Source organism: Drosophila hydei, unplaced genomic scaffold (genome assembly GCF_003285905.1).
Source record: "Drosophila hydei strain 15085-1641.00,03,60 unplaced genomic scaffold, DhydRS2 tig00008116-arrow-pilon, whole genome shotgun sequence".
Classification (NCBI taxonomy): Eukaryota; Metazoa; Arthropoda; class Insecta; order Diptera; family Drosophilidae; genus Drosophila; species Drosophila hydei.
Window position 1 is genome coordinate 37,403 of NW_022045829.1, and position 21,884 is coordinate 59,286.

The following is a 21,884-nucleotide window of genomic DNA, read 5'->3' on the forward strand; positions in this document are numbered from 1 at the left end:
GACTCTGACTGTAACGGTGACTGTAACTGTAACTCTGACTGTGACTGTGACTGTGACTGTATCTGTGACTGTGACTCTGACTGTAACTGTACCAGTGACTGTGTCTAGGATTGTTATTGTGACTGTGACTGTGACTGTGACTGTATCTGTGACTGTGACTTTGATTATGGTTGTAACTATCACTGTAACTGTACCAGTGACTGTCAGTAGGATTGTTATTGTGACTGTGACTGTGACTTGGTTGCGACTGTGTCTAGATATCTGTGATTTCTCTGTGAGTCCATTCGATTTAAGTAAAGGGTTAATTGATGACAGTTATTGGGGCTTTGCTTTTATGATTATTGAATTTTAATGCACATCGAATGCTCTGGCATATCAAGATTTAGGGCCAAAGTGCCATAAATTGCAAGACAAAGAGAGCGAACCTAACGCCTTAAGTCTGAAATGTAAAATATGCTACATTTGCGTTGCACTCTTCTTGACTTTTAAGACCCAAAATATTTGTGGGTATATTTATACGAATTCGAACCCCACTCGACTCACCGAGATGGCACTCTTTGGGCCAAGCGTATGCCCAGCGGAGCAATCTTTTTATTGATACCCATCGTTAGGGGGTGAAATTGAGTAAGTGTGGAGCGAGCTGTAACCCCTTGCTGGCAGGACTCGTCAAACACCTTTCTATTGGATGTGTGACTGGCTGGCGATGCGACTGTCACTGTGACAAGGCGTGTTCCCTTTTATCGCCAAATGCCATTTTGCGATGTGTCATATTTACTTTGCGGATTTGCCCATTATTCACTTGACGACGCTCCGTTTGAGTGTTTTTGCGGCTTAGTTTAAAGTTGATTTTCTGACACGCTTCTTATTTTTCTCTCCGCCCCCTCGTATATCGTTGTTTGTTGCGATTCCTTACCATGTTGTTGCTTGCAAATTTTTTGCGTTATCTATTTTTCTATATCATTGAACTGCTTTTTATGGGATTTGCTGGGTTCTGGGTGTCTGGGTGTCTGGGCGTCTGGGCTTCTGGTTGGATTCGATTACCATGGACCCTGCCACAGGCGAGGGGTTGTCTGTGCGCAAATGTTTCGTTGATTTGCTATTGACTTCGTATCATCAGCGTCCTAATGCGCCTTGCTGCGGCAAATATACAAAATAGACCAAGAGAGTTAGAAAAATATTAAAATCTATAGATTTGGGAATAATGAATAATTCGGATCAATGATTATACTTTGCCAAGGTAAATGGGCATCACGTCGCCCTATAACATATACATATGGAATATGCTGTCGACTCAATAGTGGACTAAATGAATGTTATCTATAAGCTCCGATCGAACAGCAAACAGCAAACAGCTAAGGCGAAGCCAATTTCACATTTCCCAATTACTCAGCGGAGTTCGAGATTTTGTTTATGCAAGTGTAAGGAGTCGAGGGCTGGCGACTTGAGTGCTCGGACTTATTTATCATTCCTTCTGTAAGCAAATAGCAAACAGTGTCAAAAACTAAAACGTGTTTGCACATAATTTTTAGTTGAAGCTAAGGTATAAGGAAAACTATTAGCCCACCTACTGCAGCGCCACTTTGCCGGGTAGCACAAGTTGGCTGTAATTTTCTTACAAAATTAACTGCAAGTAAAGTGAATTTTAAGCAAAATATGTTAAATAAACGATCCTCAAACACCATATAATCATCCGAAGCCAAGGGCGATAACAATGCCAGCAAATAACCGAAAAAGGGCAAAATGACATCAACTTGCCTTCAAGGATTTTAATTGCCTTGAGAGATGTGGTATATGCCGCCCACACACACACACACAGACACATATATATTTTGGGGACCTGCTACGTATGTGGCACGAGATGCCTTGGCAAAAGATAACAAGATTGTAAACTATGAGAGGACAATGGAGGGTGTCGAAAGGGTTTGGGTTCATCGCTCTGTGTCCACTCGAAACTCTTGCTTATCCTTAAGCCTACATTGTCTGCACTTGTACGTGTTGCCTTTTTAATGTCATTTCAGCTACTTTGCAACAAAGACGCTCCCTCTGAGCACAGCTTTCGGTCGTAGAACGCTTCGAAAAACGCCAAATCATTACAATTTAAATTGCCCAAATTTCATTACTACATCGTTAAGAAATGAAATTCATTGTCTATGTGCAAACTGTAGATGAGCTTTTGTGTCGTGCTTGATACGACACGACTCAACTCGACTCGACTCAACTGGACTCGACTAGACTCGACTCGACTTCGACTGCGGACTTAGCACGAGAGTAGATGTTGGCCGTTTCTCTAAAGATTTCTTGTAATAAAAAATCATTTATCATGATTCAAATGGGAAGTTAATAAATATAAATATATCTTAAGCAACTGACTCTATTTAGTAAAGGCTTAACTTTCGTGTCGTGATCTCTCGCATCTCTAGCACAAATATATGCCTGTTGTGGCCAAAAAGTTCTGTAAGTTATATGCATAAATGACTTTTTATACCCTAAGTCCACGAACATTGGGTAGATAAATATTGTGCAAATGAAAAAGTACAACTCAGAAAAGATATAATGTCTTGAACTGAAAGGGCATATAGAATATAGTACTTGGTCTCTCGCATAATATAAGATATAATTATTATTCATGTAGTCAAGCTCTATTTAAGGTATCTGCTCTTCGAGCCTTCTAGTCTAGCGTCTTCTGATTCGTTTTCTGCTGACGAGACGATAACTTGAAGATAATTAGATATTTTCAATTAAAGTTTTCAGTCGCTTGCCAAGAGAAAAGACTTTCTTCGAGCAGGCCTCAGTTGAGTGAAGAAGTTGAATTGCAAAATAATTTCTATTGATGCTTAAGCATTGCTTTAGTTTTACTATTATCTCATTAAATGCAAAAGCTATGCAAGTTCTCATTAATCACTAAATCTAGAGACAGTCAAGACAGTTGAGCATAGTCTGAATTGCCTGTGGTTTGGTTTGTTATGTTTCTAGTATTAATTATGGAAATATAATATATAATAATAAAATAAAATTAATATTGAAATATTAGTTCGAGTTACGAATCACCTTTTACAATTCCAATTTAATTTTGAGGCAAAAGAAGGCAGAACCTTCGATTCTCTGCTCTTTTTCTTTGGCTCTCGATAAAATAATAATTTGCAGCAAACAAAACGGAAAACTTAATTATTTTATAAAAATATTTTGCTACGTTTAAGAACATTTTTACATTTTTCCATTTTTCGCCTGCCCTTAGCTCCCACTCCATTTTATTTTTCGCTTTTTTCATTTCGTTGTTTCGTCGATATTAAATAAAAATAATAAACTGCTTTTGCCACTAGGTAGTCGACAATCGAATACCCTCGACTTTATGCTTTTACTTTCAAGTAAAATTATTATCACTAGTTAAATATATAAATATATTTGCATAAAAAAACTTATATATAAGCGCTATATCTCACTCTAACTCATATTCATTTTAATTCACTTAAATCTTTATCTGTATTTGGATTGATGCTTGTCGAGATTAGTTAGAGTCACGCATGCTGTAGATAGGGTATCTGCAAGTCAAGCACTGTCAACTAGAAAACGTTTACTTTTTACTTTTCTCTTTCGAATACCTGTATAGCTGAGTACGCGGCAAGTACTTTTCGTACCCTGCAGCTATTGATAACGAGCAAATGGGGTATATTGGTTTGGTGCATGCCTTTGTATTGGGACATGGACTTTTCTTATCAGGAGATATTTAATCTGGCAGCTTCAAAGTGATAAGCGCCAATTACAAATAACTATTTTACAAATAAAAATATATCGTAATTAAAATAATTATATATATATATATGTGTTCTTTATATACTAAAGATCTACTCTGGAAGAATTTACAATGAATAAAAAGTTGTGCAGAAACTGCCTTGTGGAAACATCAGTTTTCTTTTTAATGTTATCTAGTTGATACAGCGCAGCTTAGGGTATTTCGCAGTCGGTCACTCTCGCCCAGAGCACCTCAGTTGTTTTTACCTCCTTTTGTTTTCATGTGGCGCACAGTCGACAATTTTTTTCTTTAAATATTTTCAGCGCAAAATCAGCTTAGGGGCTCATTATCCTTCAACGTTCATTCATGTAATTTTTAATTAATTTTCAGCGCCACAAAATCGAAACAAAGAGAAAACAAATTAATATACAAAGTATTGTGAAAGTATATATATATTTATGTATAGCTGCGGCTTGGACTGCCAGTAACATTCACACGCTTTCGGCTATTTGGCGTAAGGTATCCCTTTTACCTATTTTTTCGCTTATTTTTTGATACCCTGAACCCATTGTAATGGGTAACGTGGCTTTTTGGAGTCCTAAGTAATACGCGAAGGAAGCTATCTACTTAGGAGTATTATAGATAGATTTTCTTGAGCAGCCTCAGTATCAGAGTTGTGTCGTTCGTCTGTCTGTCAGTCCATGCCGGCTCGGGTTGCTTATGCTTATTTCTGTATAGGTTTCAGCAGATCTGCTCCTTGTTTAGAGCAGTTGCTAGTCGTTCATTTCAAATTATAAAATTTATAATCATTTTTTAATGAACAGCAAAAGAAACATTAATTTTTTTCATAAGATATAAATATTCAAGATGCAATATTCTGTCGGCCACAAACTTTTCTTTAATCCTACGAAATGAAATGTAATTAAATTTTTCGTACAATGTATTTAAACAATTCGCTCAGCTGTTCCTTCAATTGGTGGAAATATGGGGTAGAGGCTTGCTGCAAAGCCATAGAAGATGAAGCTCTTCCAGAAGCACATGGCGGCGCCCTCATCGAATACTTTTTGATATGAGAACAACTTTTCTATAACCGTAATCTACATTTCAATAAGTTTGCGGTAAGCAAGAAGATACCATGAACATCTTCTTCGGATGTATCAGAAAAAAAACAAATAAAAATAATTTGTTTGATTTGACTTTGTTTCATTTGTGCCCCAGCCAAAGGCAGAGCTGGAGTTTTATCTTCCAGCTTTAGTCTCAAACGTGTTGCTCTCTTACGCTTAATTAAATATTCATCAGACAGACAATGGGAAACTTTTAAATACTCGTCAAGTTGTGGCTGCCTCTCCCAAGACACGCGCCTTACGTTTCCAGCTCGACTTGGAGATTTCGTTTGTTACCCTTACGGCAAGTTCACACTAATCAATATCAGCAAATCAGCATAGACTTTGTATTTGAAATCCACGACTTCTCTCCGTCTTCTTCCTCCGTGTCTGCGTATATAAGTGGAATTCCCCCATGGAACATTAAAATCTCGTTTATTCACATCCAACTATGAACCACATACGAAAACTCAACCCCTTTGCAAATACATTTCTTGTTTTGTTTACAGACCTACGTCCGTGCATAGAGTGAGCATACTGTACCTTGTCCTAAAGTTTTGAGCAAACATTCATTCAGCAAAATAATTTGAGCCTTACACCAGATATGCATCCCTTGCTTGGAATGACCCCAAAAATAATTGGCTTGCACGGATGTGCGTCTGGTATAGTCGTTCTATTTTGATTGATTTACTTGAGACGTAAGCTAAGCCAAGAGTTTAGAACATATTCAAAATATGTATTAATAATAAACTATCGAAATTTGACCAGCGAGAGATTAGACTAAGCTCTTCAAAGGTTTTGCTTAGTCAAATGTTTTCTGTAAACTGATTTTCATCTTGATAAATATCGACAGCTTTTCCAATTGAATTACACAGCTTCTAAAAAGTAATACAGTTAAACTGATCTCCGGATAAGCAACCCTCAGCAACCAATCAACAGCTCAGGCAAATTCCAGTTTAGCAGCCTAAAGAGCAAAGTTCCATCAAACCCCTTTTGCATGTGAACACATTTGGGCCAGGATTGCCGTAAATACAATTAACTAGCTGTGACGCCCACACATTAAGCAGCGCAAGGTATGCCATAATTGGGAAAACAAAGCCTTTTTGATGTCACAGTGCAAGACCAAAAAATGCCATGGAACGCAGAATTCGCTCAACTCTTGAGCACAAAGTATACATCAAACGCAGTCCTTGTCATCATATGTGACATATTTGCAGTCAGATGAGCATATCCCGCAGTACGTGGAGCTCGTCAGTAATTATACTAATGCATTTAGAGCAAAATGGAATGTTCTTAATGAATTTATATTTTCAGCGTCAGAAATGGGGTGCAAAGCCGAACTGAAATCATTTTATTCCCTATGAAATATAATTCTCTATGTTTGCTGTACATCCTAAAATAGAACGGGACGCGGTACCTGCCTTAACGTAGGTGATTGAACTGCATTGATTCGTTCAGCTTCGACTAAGAATAGTCGTGAGCACATGGCATAGAAATACAAAAGCCGATTGCGTCTTAAAATCCATTTCTTCTCTTCACTCTTCATTTTGTCACCAAGTTGTTGTGTATGTCGGGTATATATGTTTCCTTATTGGAATCGACAATTCAGTCATGTTTGCTATATTCCATATATTCAAAAATGCAGTTCTGGTATTGAAAAAGTTTAATTTTTTTTAAACTTTACTATAATTAAAAATATTTAAACCAAAATAAAAGTCTAGTCATTTGCTAAAGGGTATTTAGTTGACTGCATGAATAGATTAGACAATGTTTCTTTTAAATCTTTTTTGAGCAAACCGTGGGAGGCTAATGCACATTAGAACTTATTTTAATCTGCGTTTGCTATAGCAGCTATAGATACTTTTCATTGAAATATAAAAACTAAAAACTGTCCTAATTGAAGCGTGCAACTGTGGGAGGCATCATAGAAAATGAAATATTTATAATTTGCTCTCTTTTTGAGTACGATCTGTGGACCGACGGAGGAACAGACATTGATCGTGCTCAGTGGCTAGAATAGGATTAAGCAGGCGATACTAAATCCTTACTATGAATTGGATTTACAGCTGGTTCTCTTCGGCCAAATATATTGTAATATAATGCATCTTCTGTATACACATTTTTGATATTTTGCTATTGATTATAATTATTCATTTATTCAGTAAAAGTATTGAAAAACGCGTGCGCCGATTTACATTTCAATGGGCTGTTACGTGGCTTTGGTGAGGAAGCGTTGCTTATCCAATATGACCTAGAACTTGATCTACTTTGTCCAAGTCTTAGCGAGGTCACTAACGCTTTTGTGTGTTGTCTAGAGATATGTACAAAATATGTGTTGAATGTGGGTATGTCGACATTGTATACCCTGTAAACATGCAAATTGGGAACTTATATATATAAACTTTATGTGACTGAGAAGAGTTGTGCTTATAGAGTTTTTGTAATCTAATATTGAAACCTCTCCATATTTTTTAGGAGCTCAATAATAATTTTCTGAAATTTGTAACTATTTTAAAACGAGGAAAAAGATGCGTGAAGCATACAGTACTGGAAGCTTTAAAAATAAATTCAGATTGAGGGCCAATGTCAGCAAAGCTGGCGGCACTGTCTATTCTCTCTAAGCATCTAAGCATCTGGCTATATAAGCGCTGGATTCATGCTTCCGATATCAGTGAGCGCAATGAACCTGGCCTCGCTCTATCAGCGCGCCAACGAGGTGCAGCGCCACGATGCCAAGCTCATACTGAGCGAATACGCGTCAATACTGCAGTGGCGCTCCGATGGACAAGACAGTCTATTGGATGTTGGCTCGGGACCAGGAAATGTGCTCATGGATTTTGTGCATCCGCTGCTGCCGAAGAGTTTCAAGCAGCTGGTGGGCACCGATGTCTCAATGCAAATGGTGGGCTATGCCAACAAGTGCTACGAGCGCTACGCTCGCACGCAGTTTCAAGTGCTCGACATTGGCTGCGAGGAGCTACCTGAACAGCTCAAGGGTCGATTCGATCACGTGACATCATTCTACTGTCTGCATTGGGTGCAGAATCTACGAGCTGCCCTGCGTAACATTTACAACCTGCTGCGTAACGAAGGAGGCGACAGTTTACTTGTGTTCCTGGCCACGAATCCCGTCTATGAAGTGTACAAAGTGCTGCAAAGCAGTGCCAAATGGGCGTGCTATATGCAAGACGTGGATCAGTTCATTTCACCCTTGCATTATAGCTCTGATCCCGTCAAGCAGTTCGAAGACCTCCTCAACGAAGCTGGTTTTGTTTATAAAAATGTGGAGCTACGCAGCGAAGTCTTTGTGTACGAAGGCGTTCAGACCTTGAAAGGTGAGTTTATTTAACTACTTTCCTTTCAAATAAGTTTTTAATTCATTCTTTTCTTAGATAATGTCAAGGCCATCTGTCCTTTTCTGGAGCGCATTCCAACGTCTCTGCACGAAGAGTTCCTAAATGATTTTGTTGACGTTGTCGTTTCCATGAACCTCAAGCAGGATGCGACTTGCAATGCTGGGCATTCGCAAGAGCGCTTCATATCACCTTATAAACTAATTGTTGCCTATGCTCGCAAGTCCCCAGACTTTCTAGAAAATGTTTTTAGCGATTTGGTCAATGTGAAACATGTAAAAGGTGTTAAGTGACAGCCAGGGAGCTGCGTATACAGATTGTTGCAGAAATGAAAGAAAACACATTGATCAGGAATCGGAAAATATACAAGTTGTAGATGAATAATATGCACCCATTTAGTTGCATTTAAATATTTGAAATATGTAGTTAAATTTAAAAATAAATTGCTTTAGCTTATATTATCTTTCTTTTGCTTTTTATTAAATCGTTTGCATTCATTTTCTGCATCAAATAGTTGCCTAGACTCCAGATGGACTGTCGAATGCCTTATTTATATAATCTCTGTTCGTGACAGAATAATTATTGAGAAGAGCTGGCTCACACTCAACTACTACGCTAATTTTTGCTGCCAGCGTGACTTCCACGTGACAATGTGAGTTCCCAATCAAGCTGCAACAGAAACAGCTCGAGGTCGTGCTCGAGTTGGCGTTCGAGTTCGCGTTCGAGTTTGAGTTCGAGTTCGAGTTTCTCATGTCAGCTGGAGCTGTAAAAAGGGTTGAAGCGCTGTTACGCGTTTTGATATCATACTATGTAGGATATAGGAGTTATAATTATGCGCTACCTGAAACTCAACCCGGCCAAAAAATTTTAATTGTTTTTTGGGCAAAAATGTACGTATGCAACGTTGTCGGCGGAATTTTCAAATGAGTTATTAACGCGACGACTACGACGTCGGCGGCGACGTTGATCCAACAAATGCGCATCATGTCATTTATCATGGGCAAGGAAAGGCGTGAGGCAACAACAGCAGCAGCAGAGGCAGCAGCGGCAGCATAATATTTACAGTTTAGAGTTAGACAGCTCCAAGGCATGGCAACTGCCTGCCAATTTCGGTGGTGGGTCAGAGAAGTAGTAGTAAATGTTTGTCTTAATCTTTGATTTCTCTTGCTGTTCTGTTCTGGCAAATGTAAACGACAGGAATTAATTTAGACAAATGATTTCTCAAGTGGAAAGCTTCAGCTACAGCAACGTCTACGGCTACAGTTTTAGACGATTTGCCGGCTGTCAGTTGTGCCCCATCGCTATTTTTCTGGGTTGTGCGAAGCGTTTGGGCGTGGCATGCGATTTGTGATACCCTCCATACGCACAGCTTCCGGAACCCCACTCAAAATTGTTTTCGCAAACACAAATTTTCGTATTGAAATTTGATTTATTTGTTAATTTGTTTGTAATGAATTTTCCGTTTGCTTCGCTGCGTGCACTGGCTCAGAGCCTGAGGGAGATGGGCGCGCGCGTGGTTGGGCGTCGTTTAATTGCCCGACAGTCGTCGAGAATGTGCCTGGCATTTTGGTTTCTCTTGCATCATTTGTTTAGCTAATTTTTTGAACTTCAAGACGAATCGGCTGAAATATTTGTGCCTTGCTTTAAAAAATGCTAATTTCAAAATTGAAATCTTCACAAAATTTGGCCATCGACTAATGGAGGATTTCGATTGATTTTATAAATTGCAATCAATTAGAACGGAAGACTTGTTACCATATCATTTTCAGGTTTATCTGTAGAATATAGACTCCTTATCAGATTAATGTTAAGGCAAGCAGCAATTTCTATAAGTTACAAATGGATGTCAGTTCGAGCTTAATGGGAACAACTACCAAAGCTTGATGTCAGATCTTGATCTTGGCCCTGGTAAGCACAGACATCTTTATATATTCTTTGCTGTTACATTATCCCCAAAGCACTTCAAGCGCTTTACATCTTCTAATCTGTAAAGGCGCTGCCATTGAGGCTTAATGCAGTAATCAGATCAGAACACTTTTCCTGCTCTAAGCTTTACACCCAGCAGCAGCGGCTGGTGGCAAATTGAAATGATTTCAGCATAAACTAAAAGACTTCATTTCTTATATCTATATAAGATATATGATATATGTATGTGTGATCTGAAAATTGACTTTGATATTTTACAATTTGACTTTCGCATAAAAAAGTAATTTTAAGCATTCAAAAAAATGATTTTTCATGTGCCTCGACATACTTTTTGTTAACTCTATGTCAATTCCCGCTTCGTAAATAAGATTTTAAATAAATTATATTGCAATAGGGCAGAATATGCATCGCTGTTTCTCCGTGTCTCTGTTTATTTTCCTTTTATATGGCACGATAATAAAAATTTTGAAGGGTCTACCCTCTGCTTATGAATATTTCAACTAATTTTTTCTTCAAAAGAAAAAAGCGGCATGTACTAAGCTAATTATGCACAACGTTTTTAGCCCAAAATGCAGGGAGGAACGGAAAAAAGACAGGAGGAAAATCCTTTTTCATGTTGGCCACTTCATTACGTTTGCCTTACGCAGTTTTTGGTTTATTTTAATTTCATTTTTTGATTTAACCTTACACCTGTTTGCAGAAAGAACTGGGCAAGGAAGGGGCGAGGAGGCGAAATGGGACAATGAAAACAATACCGGAAATAGCGAAGAGAGAACGCGATCGGTGGAGCACTTCATTTGAAAATCCAAGGCCTGACCAAGGCACTTAAGTGCCTTTTACTCCTTTTGTATATTTGGTATGTCCCCGGTTTGAGACTATTACTTTTGCAGAAAATAATTTGAAACATTTTTGATGACGTCAACGAGAACGCCGACGATGTGAGATGGGCCCAAAGGGACCAGAGAGTAATACGAGGCATGCCGGGTCAACGGGTTACATTGGGTTGCCTGCGAAAATCTTCGTGTAATCGGATAAGGTAATTGGAGGCTTTGTCTAGACATTAAGTGTACATAGTAAATTTGTTTTTCAAGTTATTCTAACAGTGAGTTAGCAGAAGGCAAAGGTAGATGAACAACAACTGTGCACAGTGGACAGTAATTGCCAACTGTTTTATATGCCTTACTCTTTGAGAATTGTATTTTATGAATACATCAACTCTAAGATTGCGATCTAAGTTTGCAAAAACGAGTTAGGTTTCAGATAATGGAAATGGTTAGAAGAAATGTTAGATGAAAGAAAGTTGATAGATTCTACAAGGTTTGCTTGATCTATGAAGCGATCCTCTAAGCCTTATGTTTTTATATAAATATAAAATTGTTTGCCCTGAAGGATTTACAAATGCACAGTCGAAAGGCTGCTTGTAATTCTCTTTAGTCTTTACATAGCCACATCTTTCATTCAGTTGAGTTGCCTGAAGCCATAATAAGTATTCCGCATGAAATATTTACTAACCACTGTGCTCACCTCGCCAGCAGTTACATCTTAGCTGTTTAATGAGTAGTTTGGAGGAACCTTTTGCCTATATGTGGCATAAAGTTTTTGGCAACATATGTTGTGTATATTGATGCAGAACCTTTTTGCTACAGCAACGACAACGACGATGGCTTTTAATAAATCGATTTTAATCATATTTTCATCCCTAGAGAAATTTAATAGTTTCTTTTTTTACAATAAGATTTTATGTGGCCATTTCTCGCTCGTGCCCCCTGATACCTTTTGAGTACGAAAACTAGTTGAGCAGTCAACTAAAATAATAACAGCAACAAATTTGCCACAGCAACAACATTGAAAACAATAACCATAAGCCATAGTTGGCTGAAGTATAAGCAAAGAAACTGTAAAGTTACGGGTCACACAAGATGCATGCTCCCATGACTCCAGCAGAGCACAGTGACGACGCTGCTGTCGTCTGTGCAGCTTCCTGTGCATGGCAATAAAATTGCTTTAGTCCGTAAGTATGGTACACTTCAGCCATACTACGACAAAATGCTGGCTTATATTGCAAATAGTTGGCACGACCTGCGAGTCCTGCAAGCTCTGCCAGTGCCGCACTGCACAAAACATCATAATTAATGCAAAGCTGGCCAATGTATGCAACACCTGCGGTTTGTTTAAAAAGACCGCAAGCATTCCCAAACTGTAGCGGGTAGCGGACTCGGCACGGCCCGGCCGGCGCGGCTCGGCTCGACTCGCATATGGTTCAGTGGCCCGGCCATCCGGATCCGAAAACCGTGTTTAAGTTATCGGCATTATTTTCCAAGTCGCTGACATTTTATGTTTATTTAATTGCAACAATTTTGTGAACAGCCCCTTAGGCTAACCTTCGGGTCGACTGCTTCGGTTGCGGGTCCAAGTCCAATCAAATTTCAATTTAATTTCAATTTGGCATTCAATACGCTTCACTTTTCGATTTCAATGCATTGCCGCTGGCATTAAATTGACTTGGCATATTTTGCGGTCAACTGGACAGCTGGACTCAACTGCTTACATTACTAGGATGAGGTCTACGTTATTTTTCATTTTATTCAAAGAGAGTAAATGAGAAACGAGAACAGGCGATTGCCTCTTTTTGTGCCTAGATGCGGCTGTGGCTTGCCACATATATATATATATAATTATCAACTAAGCTCTCCAATTGCTAATGTCAATTGTTTTTAAGCAGACTCTGAATTGTAATCATAAGCATAATTGCTGTCTTGGCTTCTGATAGTTTTAATGATTTTCTTATTGCTTAAATTGAAATTGTTGAGCAAGGGAGACTTGCGGTTTCGTACTTGGGCATACTCGAACAGTTGGCAAGTCAACAACATTGAGTTGTAACGTTAACAAGATATTTTTGTATCTTTAGCGTTCAGACAGCTGATGCACATGTCTACGTTTTGAAGTCATACTGGCTAGCGTGTTATATGAAATGTAATTATCTGTTGACAGCTTTAAAGATAAGTTAATTTCAGGGTATCTGCCTTTTGAAGCTGCTGGACTTAATGTTGTCTCTATTTAGTCACATCAGATCAAATTTATAAGCACTATATTATAGGGCGGACTTGCAGCTGATTCTACAACTTAACTAATTTATAATTCTTAAAGTTGAGGGCTTACAGCGCTGTCTAACGATGAGGCTTTAAGTTCTATAATTAATTTGTAAATATTTTCATAATAACAATTAAAGATACAAACTTATTTATAATGCAAGCATGTTAACTTCTAATACCAGAAATAGTTTTTACGAATTATTCCTGTATGTTCGAGCTCGATTAAATGTCCTTGCACATGTAACCAGCAGGATTTCATAGAGATTATGTAGCCACTTGATAAACTCAATTAGATTCATTACGCGCAAATTGCGCAAGTGTCCAATCTAACTTTGACCATCTGCGTGCTGTCCCGTCTAAGTCGAGTTGTCCTCGTCGTGCCTGTCGTCCTCGTCGTCCTCGTCGTCTTCGTTCCAGAAAAAGGTCAGCAGAAATAACAAATGTGTGGCACATTAAATAAATGATTATTACTCAGACTCTTTTGGCAACACGGAAAATAAAAGTACAGGCGAAATTTATTTTATTTGCCAGCGACAGACAAGCTCTGCTGCCAACGACAAATAAAAATTATCAACGTGTTTGTCCAGCGAATACAACTCTCTGCATACATGTAGATAAATAAAAAAATATTATGATTGCTTCGAGCTGGTCAGCTTGGGCAGCTCGGCAAGCTTGGTCCATAAAAACTGATTATGACAGTTGATTAGATTATTTTGTGTACATGATTTTTTGGTTTTTATGTGCGAGACAATCGTATAAAGTCGATATATATTTACGTTTATTGTTGAGCGATTTATGATCTGTGTTCCTTGATGTGGCCCATAAATATATAAGATTTTATTACAACCCCATTTCTTACTGTTGCGCGGCCAAACCATAATTAAAATAATAATTTTTACGAAAAATCTTAAGACCTTGTAATTATAATTGTCAGTTTTTGTAGCCCAGCCGCGCGATTCAACCCTAGCTTAGGGTAATAATGCCAATAGCAAAAGCATTCGACGACGACGGGGTCTCTCTCATTAAACATAATTCTTGTGTAAACAAAAGCTGGCGTAACTTGAGAACAAAATCGATGCGACGTCTGCTAAGTGTGCATGGGAGAGGAAGCATAATTATGTAGGGTGTTGCTATTACATCTTTAAATACTTCAATATATGCTAGTGTGTTTCCACCAAATATATAACAAGAATCGACTCGCTATAGTCAAGCAAACGGACTGATTTTAGGACTGGAATAACTAGGGAAACTTATGTACAGGCCAGGAGCTTAGGGGAATTTTGGTTTGGTCTACACAATATATTTGATATTTAAAGAAGAAATAACGAGATATCTAGACATAGACTATATATCTCTTACGAGTAGGCGAAAGTGATCAATTTTAATGAGAAAAATAAGTGGATAATTTTAAACACAATACCTTAACTTTGTTTGTTTATTTTCCAATTTAAAAAGGCGAAGGAAATGAAAGAAGTAAAGCTAATATTTTTCAAACGAAAAAGAATGGGGGAAAAACTGAACAAATATTTCCAACTCATTGATTGCCATTTTTGTTTTCGGGTTCCTAACTTTACATATTCCAGTCCAAAAAAGTAGGCAACAAAAATATTTTCGAACGGTATGTATATATGGGGATGAGCTCGGGCATGCGACGCACTCAACTCGTAGTCTATGAAATAATGAACGCATGAATGATTGCCGCACAAAAGCACTGCATACTTTTTGGCTGTTTACGTTAACGGCGTCGCATACAAGGCTATTTATATACCCTGTATTAATAGGTGTGTGGACGCGTAAATGGGAGATGTATCTTAGGCTGAAGTTGTTAAATAATCTCAATATGTTTAATAAGATTATATTATTCCATGACATTGCGACACTCCATCAAGTATACTTCTAGAATTATCTCTTCTGGTTGGTAGGTTGCCAGCATGGCAACGATTTGAGCTCTGTCAAGTCACTTACAGTGTACTGTCAACAATAAGCTACTAAATCAATCATTGCATCTGCTTAAGGGATAACTTCTAGTCGACTGCTATTGCGTAGATCAGTCGTATATGATTTCTGTTTGGTTAGTGAGGTATGTGCCTCTGTTGCTGCTGTTGTTGTTGGTCTTTTATGAAAAAATACCAAAATCGGTTAATGTTTATTGAAAAGGCATAAAATTCGTTCTACTAGAATGGAAAATATGCTTTTGATACAATTATTGTGCCTATCTGCAGGCACTGCAAAACCTGGCACAAGACCGAACCCACCCTGCGTACCCAAAATGCAAACTCACCCCAAAAACCTTTTATTTCCCACTTTGCGCATTGGCTTTAAAAAATATACTTTTTTTGCGTCTGTTCTTCGACGATTTTTTGTTCTTGCCGTCGGCGCTACAGTGGAAGTTTCCTCTTCCCGTTCCTCGCGGCCAGCCCAGTTATATGGGTCGCTTGATAACAATTCTTGTAGCACAGGCTAAGAATGGGGCGTCAAGCGGAAAGCAATTTCATGGCTATGGGGTGGAACAATGTCGAATTGGTAGAGATGATACTTTTTTCCTTTTTATTATTAACATGCATATATGAATCTGTTTGCCATCTATCTATCTATTGTTGGAGTTGGTCAGTGCAGGCTGGCATTGGCTTAGCTGCCTCAACTTGATCTGGTGAGGAGGCCCTTTGAGCTCAGCTAGTTCGTTAACAAAAATGAGCTTCTAGAAAAGCAATTACTAAGAACTTTAGCACCTTTGTACAATTAAAAGGTCCCAGCCCATGGCTGAACGTTCGGAAGTACTATTACCCTTAAGAAACATAAAAGTTTCTTAAAATCGCGACAGCTACGAATAAAATACACCTGCGGGGTCAGCTGGGACGGAAAAAATCAAGAAAAACACGCAAAACAATTATTCTTAAGATATCTCTGCGGCAACATTAAAAGCCAATTTCAGCTGATGACAATAGAAACAAAGCGCAACAGCATCCACCTGCCCTTGGGGGTGCTCGGTAGGCCATGTGCCATCAGATATGCAAAAGAATCAGCAGGGCAAACAAAACGCTGCGAACCGCTAAAAGCTTGACAGACTTTTGGCCTTTTTAGACATCGACATGAAAAATAATGTCACCCCAGTCTCTTGTCGTCTACAGCTTCGGATACAGCGACTCTGTGCTTTTAAAAAACACGCCTTATGGTTTCTTTTTAAAGCAAATTTCTGTGTCGTGGAGTTACTTCGGAGCTGTGCTTGCCAGAAAGCTAGGCGAATATATTAATTTTCTAATATAAATTATTAAATCTCTATTTCGAGTCATTGAATATTTAGCTGCTTTTTATAATTAAGTATTATTAAACAAAAAAAAATATAAAATAAAAAATAGATCCCGCCTCAAAGTTTATATGTATATAGTTGATACTCAATCAGGAAGAATTATTTCTTTTAAAAGGTTTATAAAATGTACCTATGAATAGGCTTACATCTATGCGGAACTGATTAAAGTAAGTTTTGTTTAATATAAATGTGTTCAAATATATTTTTGCAACATCATTTTAAATATATGTTTTCATTTATTTAATTTATTGCAATTAAACTATAATCTTGCAATAGAGCTCCAACATCTAGGGCAGAAGTTTGATGTTTGCTTGAATTTTCTGTTGTTGATTTTCAAATATTTTTGAAATGTTTTTCGAAAGTTATTTTTCGCAATTATGTATAAGTAAATATTTGGTTTCTCCCCCAAAACGTTAATGCCTAAGGGAAGGACTCTGAAAACATGGGCATTTCTGCATTGATCCGTACGGATATAATTGTCACCATGGGTGTCGGCGATGCTGGCTGCAGGCCATGTTGAATTGTCAAATCGTTTAAGCGCAAATTGCGTCAATTAAAAATGAGTCCATTGACAATACTCCCGTCCAGCAAATGCCAACAACAAACAGATGTCAACAACCCGATAAGCAGTTGACAAAAAATATACTAAAACGAATAAGAACTTTGCAGCTGGCTATAGCAGACCGTGTAATACTCTGTTCATAGTATAATGGATACACTTTAAGATTGCATTAGGTGAATCATTTTAATAGATCTTCTTATAGTTCTCACAATTTTATATCTTTTATATATATATATCAAAGTCAAATATTTCAACTGACGGGCAGTAGCCAATATACTTATTTTGCGAACAGAGTATAAAATATACCAAACACGAAGCCAAAACCAATTTATATGCAAATGGAGGAGTCTAAAGCGAACTGCGATGCCGGTAATGACAGCTCTTACGACGCGTCGTCAATGTGCGCATCAAGTCAATTGAGGAAATTCATTGCATTTATTTGGGCATGAAACCATGAAATATGAAATGTGAAATATGCTGTAAAGCTCGCGCTGCTTAACCCTTGCTGGACCGAAGTGCCTAGTGGCTACTTTTTGAATTATGCATACAATTTGAAAATAAGCCAAATAAAACTTTTCAGCGGCATTTGAATATCAAAGCGTCCTTTTCTGGCATATAAATAGTTCAATTATATTTTAATTATAATCAAATTTTAAAAGCAAACTCTGTACATAGCACAGCAACTTATCAACTTGTAATCAACGGGGGACAGCGAGAATGGACGTGAAAAGATCAGTGATAAATGACTGAAATGTAACTGGATAAAGCTGCATATCAGAGAGGACTTTTACTCAATTATTTTGACATCTATGAAAATGATTTGGGAACGCAATTTCGCTTCCTGCGGAGTTCCTTTATTCATACATCTGTTGAATCTACTGATTAGATGTCGTTCTTACCTCTCACTCACAGCGATGTTAGTATCTTTCTGCAGGCGAGATCTTGGTACCAAATAAGGATTTTGTTAGAATTCTAAAAATTGTTATTTTTGACAGAAAAATGTGTCTTTATGTTTATACGACTTCAGTGATATAGATAGCAGGAACATTTGCTTTCAACTGCAATAGGTAATATTTTTGTATGCTTTTGACTATTGAAAAATTCTTAAACTTTACACTCACTGTCAACGCATCGAAGTTTTTTATCAATTCAACAGCTGCTGAAGGTCTGTCAACTTCAGCTCGTCCCTTCTTATTACTATTAGAATCGCTCAATATTATGCTTTCATTTCTGCTTTCGAAGTGTTTGCACTAGGCGCGTGCTTGCCGATGAGGAACAGACTGGGTACCGACCACTGCAACCTTCCTACTCTTACGCCTTCGGAACTTGTGCGCCTGCATAGATAATGCTGGCTGGCTGGCTGGCTGACTGGCTGGCTGCCCTTGCTGTTGTTGTTGATGACGACGACGATGATGACACTCATAACATTGCCTGGCTATTGCGCGGCGTCATTTTACCTGCACAAACTTTGATATATGGAGCTGGCTGGAATTGGTACGAGCCGTAGGCAAATGGGCAAAGCCAAACCAAATGTAAACTTAAATGAAGGTAAAATGCATCCAAAGCTCGGGCGCGGGGTAGCTGCAGCTCAAACAATGCAATGCAAGAACAACAATGCACTGGACGCAAACACAACAAGAGACCTGTGCACCAACGCAAAGGACAGGAGTGGGAATTGGACTTTATCAAGCGCCCGGTCAATTGGCAGTTGGCACTCGAATGCAATTTCAGTAATTAAAATAAACATTGTAACCGAACCACTGGTCAATGGTCGATGAAAGACCCGTTTGCAGCTGTAACATTGTCATTATTATCATTCAACATATCATTATCAGTCAAACGCCGTGCATCTCACTTCTGTGCTGCTGAAATCAGAACGTTAACAGCCGTCCACTTGCAACACCGAAGCGGCTTTACACTGATAAATGATTGTATTACACACAATTCATACGAGTTCAACACATACATTGTCGGATGAAGTAAACAGAAAGTCTCTCCCAAATACATTTTACATACAAAGACAATAGTTATAAAGCTTAAGTTAGTATTAATAGAAAATATAGTGAGCTTCATGGCTTAGTTGATGAACTCGGTCAGCAGAGGTCTGCAGTAAAACGAAATACCCCCAAATGGACCGAAAGTGTGCAATGGCTTTTATGACAGGGCTGAAAGAGAATTGACTTAATTAAATGCAATATTGAATGCATTTTGGCCATTTGAGTGCGCAATTTTACGTTTGTGGTTGTTTTGAGCTTGTGAGCGAGCATCTGAGAGCATTACCACTTGGTTTGTTTTTATGTTTGTTTAATTGTCGATGCGTCGCTTTATGCTTATTTATGATTTAATTAAGTGCTGAACAGCCGCAAAATAAGCATGCAATAGAACAGTGCTGCTGTGTGGAATAGGGTATGATCGAGCTCCTGTCTGGGAGTTGAGCAGGGCGAGGGTAACATTTATTGACTGTCACTGGAAATGATTTAAATTGGTTTTTGATGGAACCCTGTTGCTATAATTAAATTAAATATATTGAGTAAAATACTTTACTCAATAAGTATTACAGTTGAAGGAGTAATACAGTTGAAGACTATAAATCTATTATTGTTAAGTAGCAATTGTAACTACCAAAGGTATTGTCATACATAGTAAAATATAAAAATGATGAGCCTTTTCTTCTTTTAAGCTAATTCTTCATCAATCTATTGCTAACAAAAACAAGTCTTTTATACAACTCTACTTTTAAATATGAATTTGTACCACTTTGAAGCAAATCATTGAATCCTTAGTTTCTAGTTTCACAGAAATAAAACAGACAGATAAAAAGTGTATTTAGCTACATAAATAATAAATTAGCCGACTGGAATCCTTTTGAGAATATTTGGTAATAAAATCGACTTTCTTAAAATGAAGAGATACGTGCTTTCCAATTTACGTAAATCATTAAAATACATGAAGGGATCTCTTCTGTGATATGCTGAAGCTAAAATAAACCCCATAAGTTTTAGCATGAATATATAAACATTCACACGGCTGTGACCCACCCTTTCTAAAAGTTTGAGGGATTATTATTTATATTTCTCACCCATGTGTGTGTGTATGCCCGTGTATATTAGTTTCGGTATGTAATTATAAACATTTATACGCGTGCTCATTTGGACTGAATAAATCAGAAATATGATGAATTCTAAATAAATGTGTGCCATGTTGCGGAGAGCACTCGGTTTATTTTGCCCTAGAAATAAGCTCAACCTTTGGAGCTAAGGCACCAAAAATGCGAGAGAGCACAACAGAACTCGAAAAACCGGTTTTTAATTAAGATTAAATGCACGAAGCGCACACATGTGGATTTAAATTTAAATGAGCCCACGGCCAGTGGGGAGGCCTTTCAGTGCCTGCTAGGGAGCTATTTATCGAGCTCATTAATTTTACAAAAACGTGTTAAAATATTCATTTATATTTTAATCGATAATAATGTGGGCATAGAATTATTAACTACATGTGCCATGCATTTGTCAAGAGATTTCCTCATTTTAATCAGATATTGTAAATAAACTTGAATCGTTTTTTGATTGCCAAATCTTATATTCGGGTATCTTCAGACTTGATATATGTATATGAGTTGACATAGGTATTTGTGATTTATTTAAAAATATGTAACACCCCTTGTTTGTCTTTGACAATGTTTTGCTTCAATAAAACATTTTTACTTTCAGTGAATTCCAAAATTGTGTTTATTAATTTACTATAAATTTCAATTACAATTTCTTTATTAATTAATTAATTTTTGTAATATCTTACGAATCGCTTATCGTTTCTATTCAAAGATTAAATTTTATCCGTCCACAATCCACTTCAACATCAAAGAGCAATAATTTGCATTTGACAGAAGGTAACCAAACTGCCAGCTGCAGATTATGCACCTATATGTATCCTTCGTGGGCATTTTTGAATAGTACTTTTCGCAAATATTTATACATCTTTTGTCAGCAGTTTTTTCAATAACTTTTAATATTAACATATATCATGTCAATAACAATGGACGTGGCATGAACGAAATTGGTATATCATCGAGTTTTCACGGGAGTGGGCATGCTATAAGATTATAGGCAAAAAATTGTGCAAAAAATTGTTGTTGGCTCATATGAACAGACACTCGCACACACGCAGATAATATTATATGTGATATATAACCGCCCAGCCGCCCTTGTGTGCCAAACCGTTGTAATGAATAGCTCAGTCTGGCATTTGCTTGGGCAATGAAACCGCACTTATCTGCGATTATGACTTTTTAAAATTACACTTTTTAGCACACATTCCGAACAGCGTATAGAAGTGATTCGAAGACAAGGGAAATTTATTAATGCAAAAAAAAGAAGGAAAAGAAGCAGAAGAAGCATGTTATTTGCCATATCCCAGCATATCAGTATATTCACACATGCCATATGGACGCTACCTCAATTTAAAACAGGAAATGCCTCTTGAAGTGATGCGTTCAATGGTTTGGGGGTTGACTTTGATTTACTTTTATTGATAGATTAAGAACGTCAAAAGGTAGCGCTTTACCCCACGATTATGTGCAGCAACCCTCCGCCCGTATAGATTGGCTGAGCTTTTGAGCATATAAATTCCGCAAAAATAAGTAATAATTCGAAGGCAATGTTGAACTTGCGAATACCCTAAGTTCACGAATATTTTATTTGTGTTCGCATGAAAGGACTTTGTGACTTTGGCATGCAACTTGTAAGATTTTTGTATTTCGGATTGATAAATGTTAGCTTATTTTAAAGAATCAAGACATCATTTTAAAAGACTTT

At 37.7% G+C, this 21,884-nt stretch overlaps 1 protein-coding gene across 1 annotated transcript; it reads left to right on the plus strand.

Annotated features, from left to right (window-relative positions):
- The first annotated feature begins 7,513 nt into the window (after positions 1-7,513).
- LOC111594183 (juvenile hormone acid O-methyltransferase) lies at positions 7,514-8,479 on the plus strand. Its single transcript, XM_023307366.2, has 2 exons — positions 7,514-8,168; positions 8,226-8,479. The coding sequence occupies exons 1-2, from the start codon at positions 7,514-7,516 to the stop codon at positions 8,477-8,479; spliced, it is 909 nt and encodes a 302-aa protein (XP_023163134.1).
- The last annotated feature ends 13,405 nt before the right edge of the window (positions 8,480-21,884 follow it).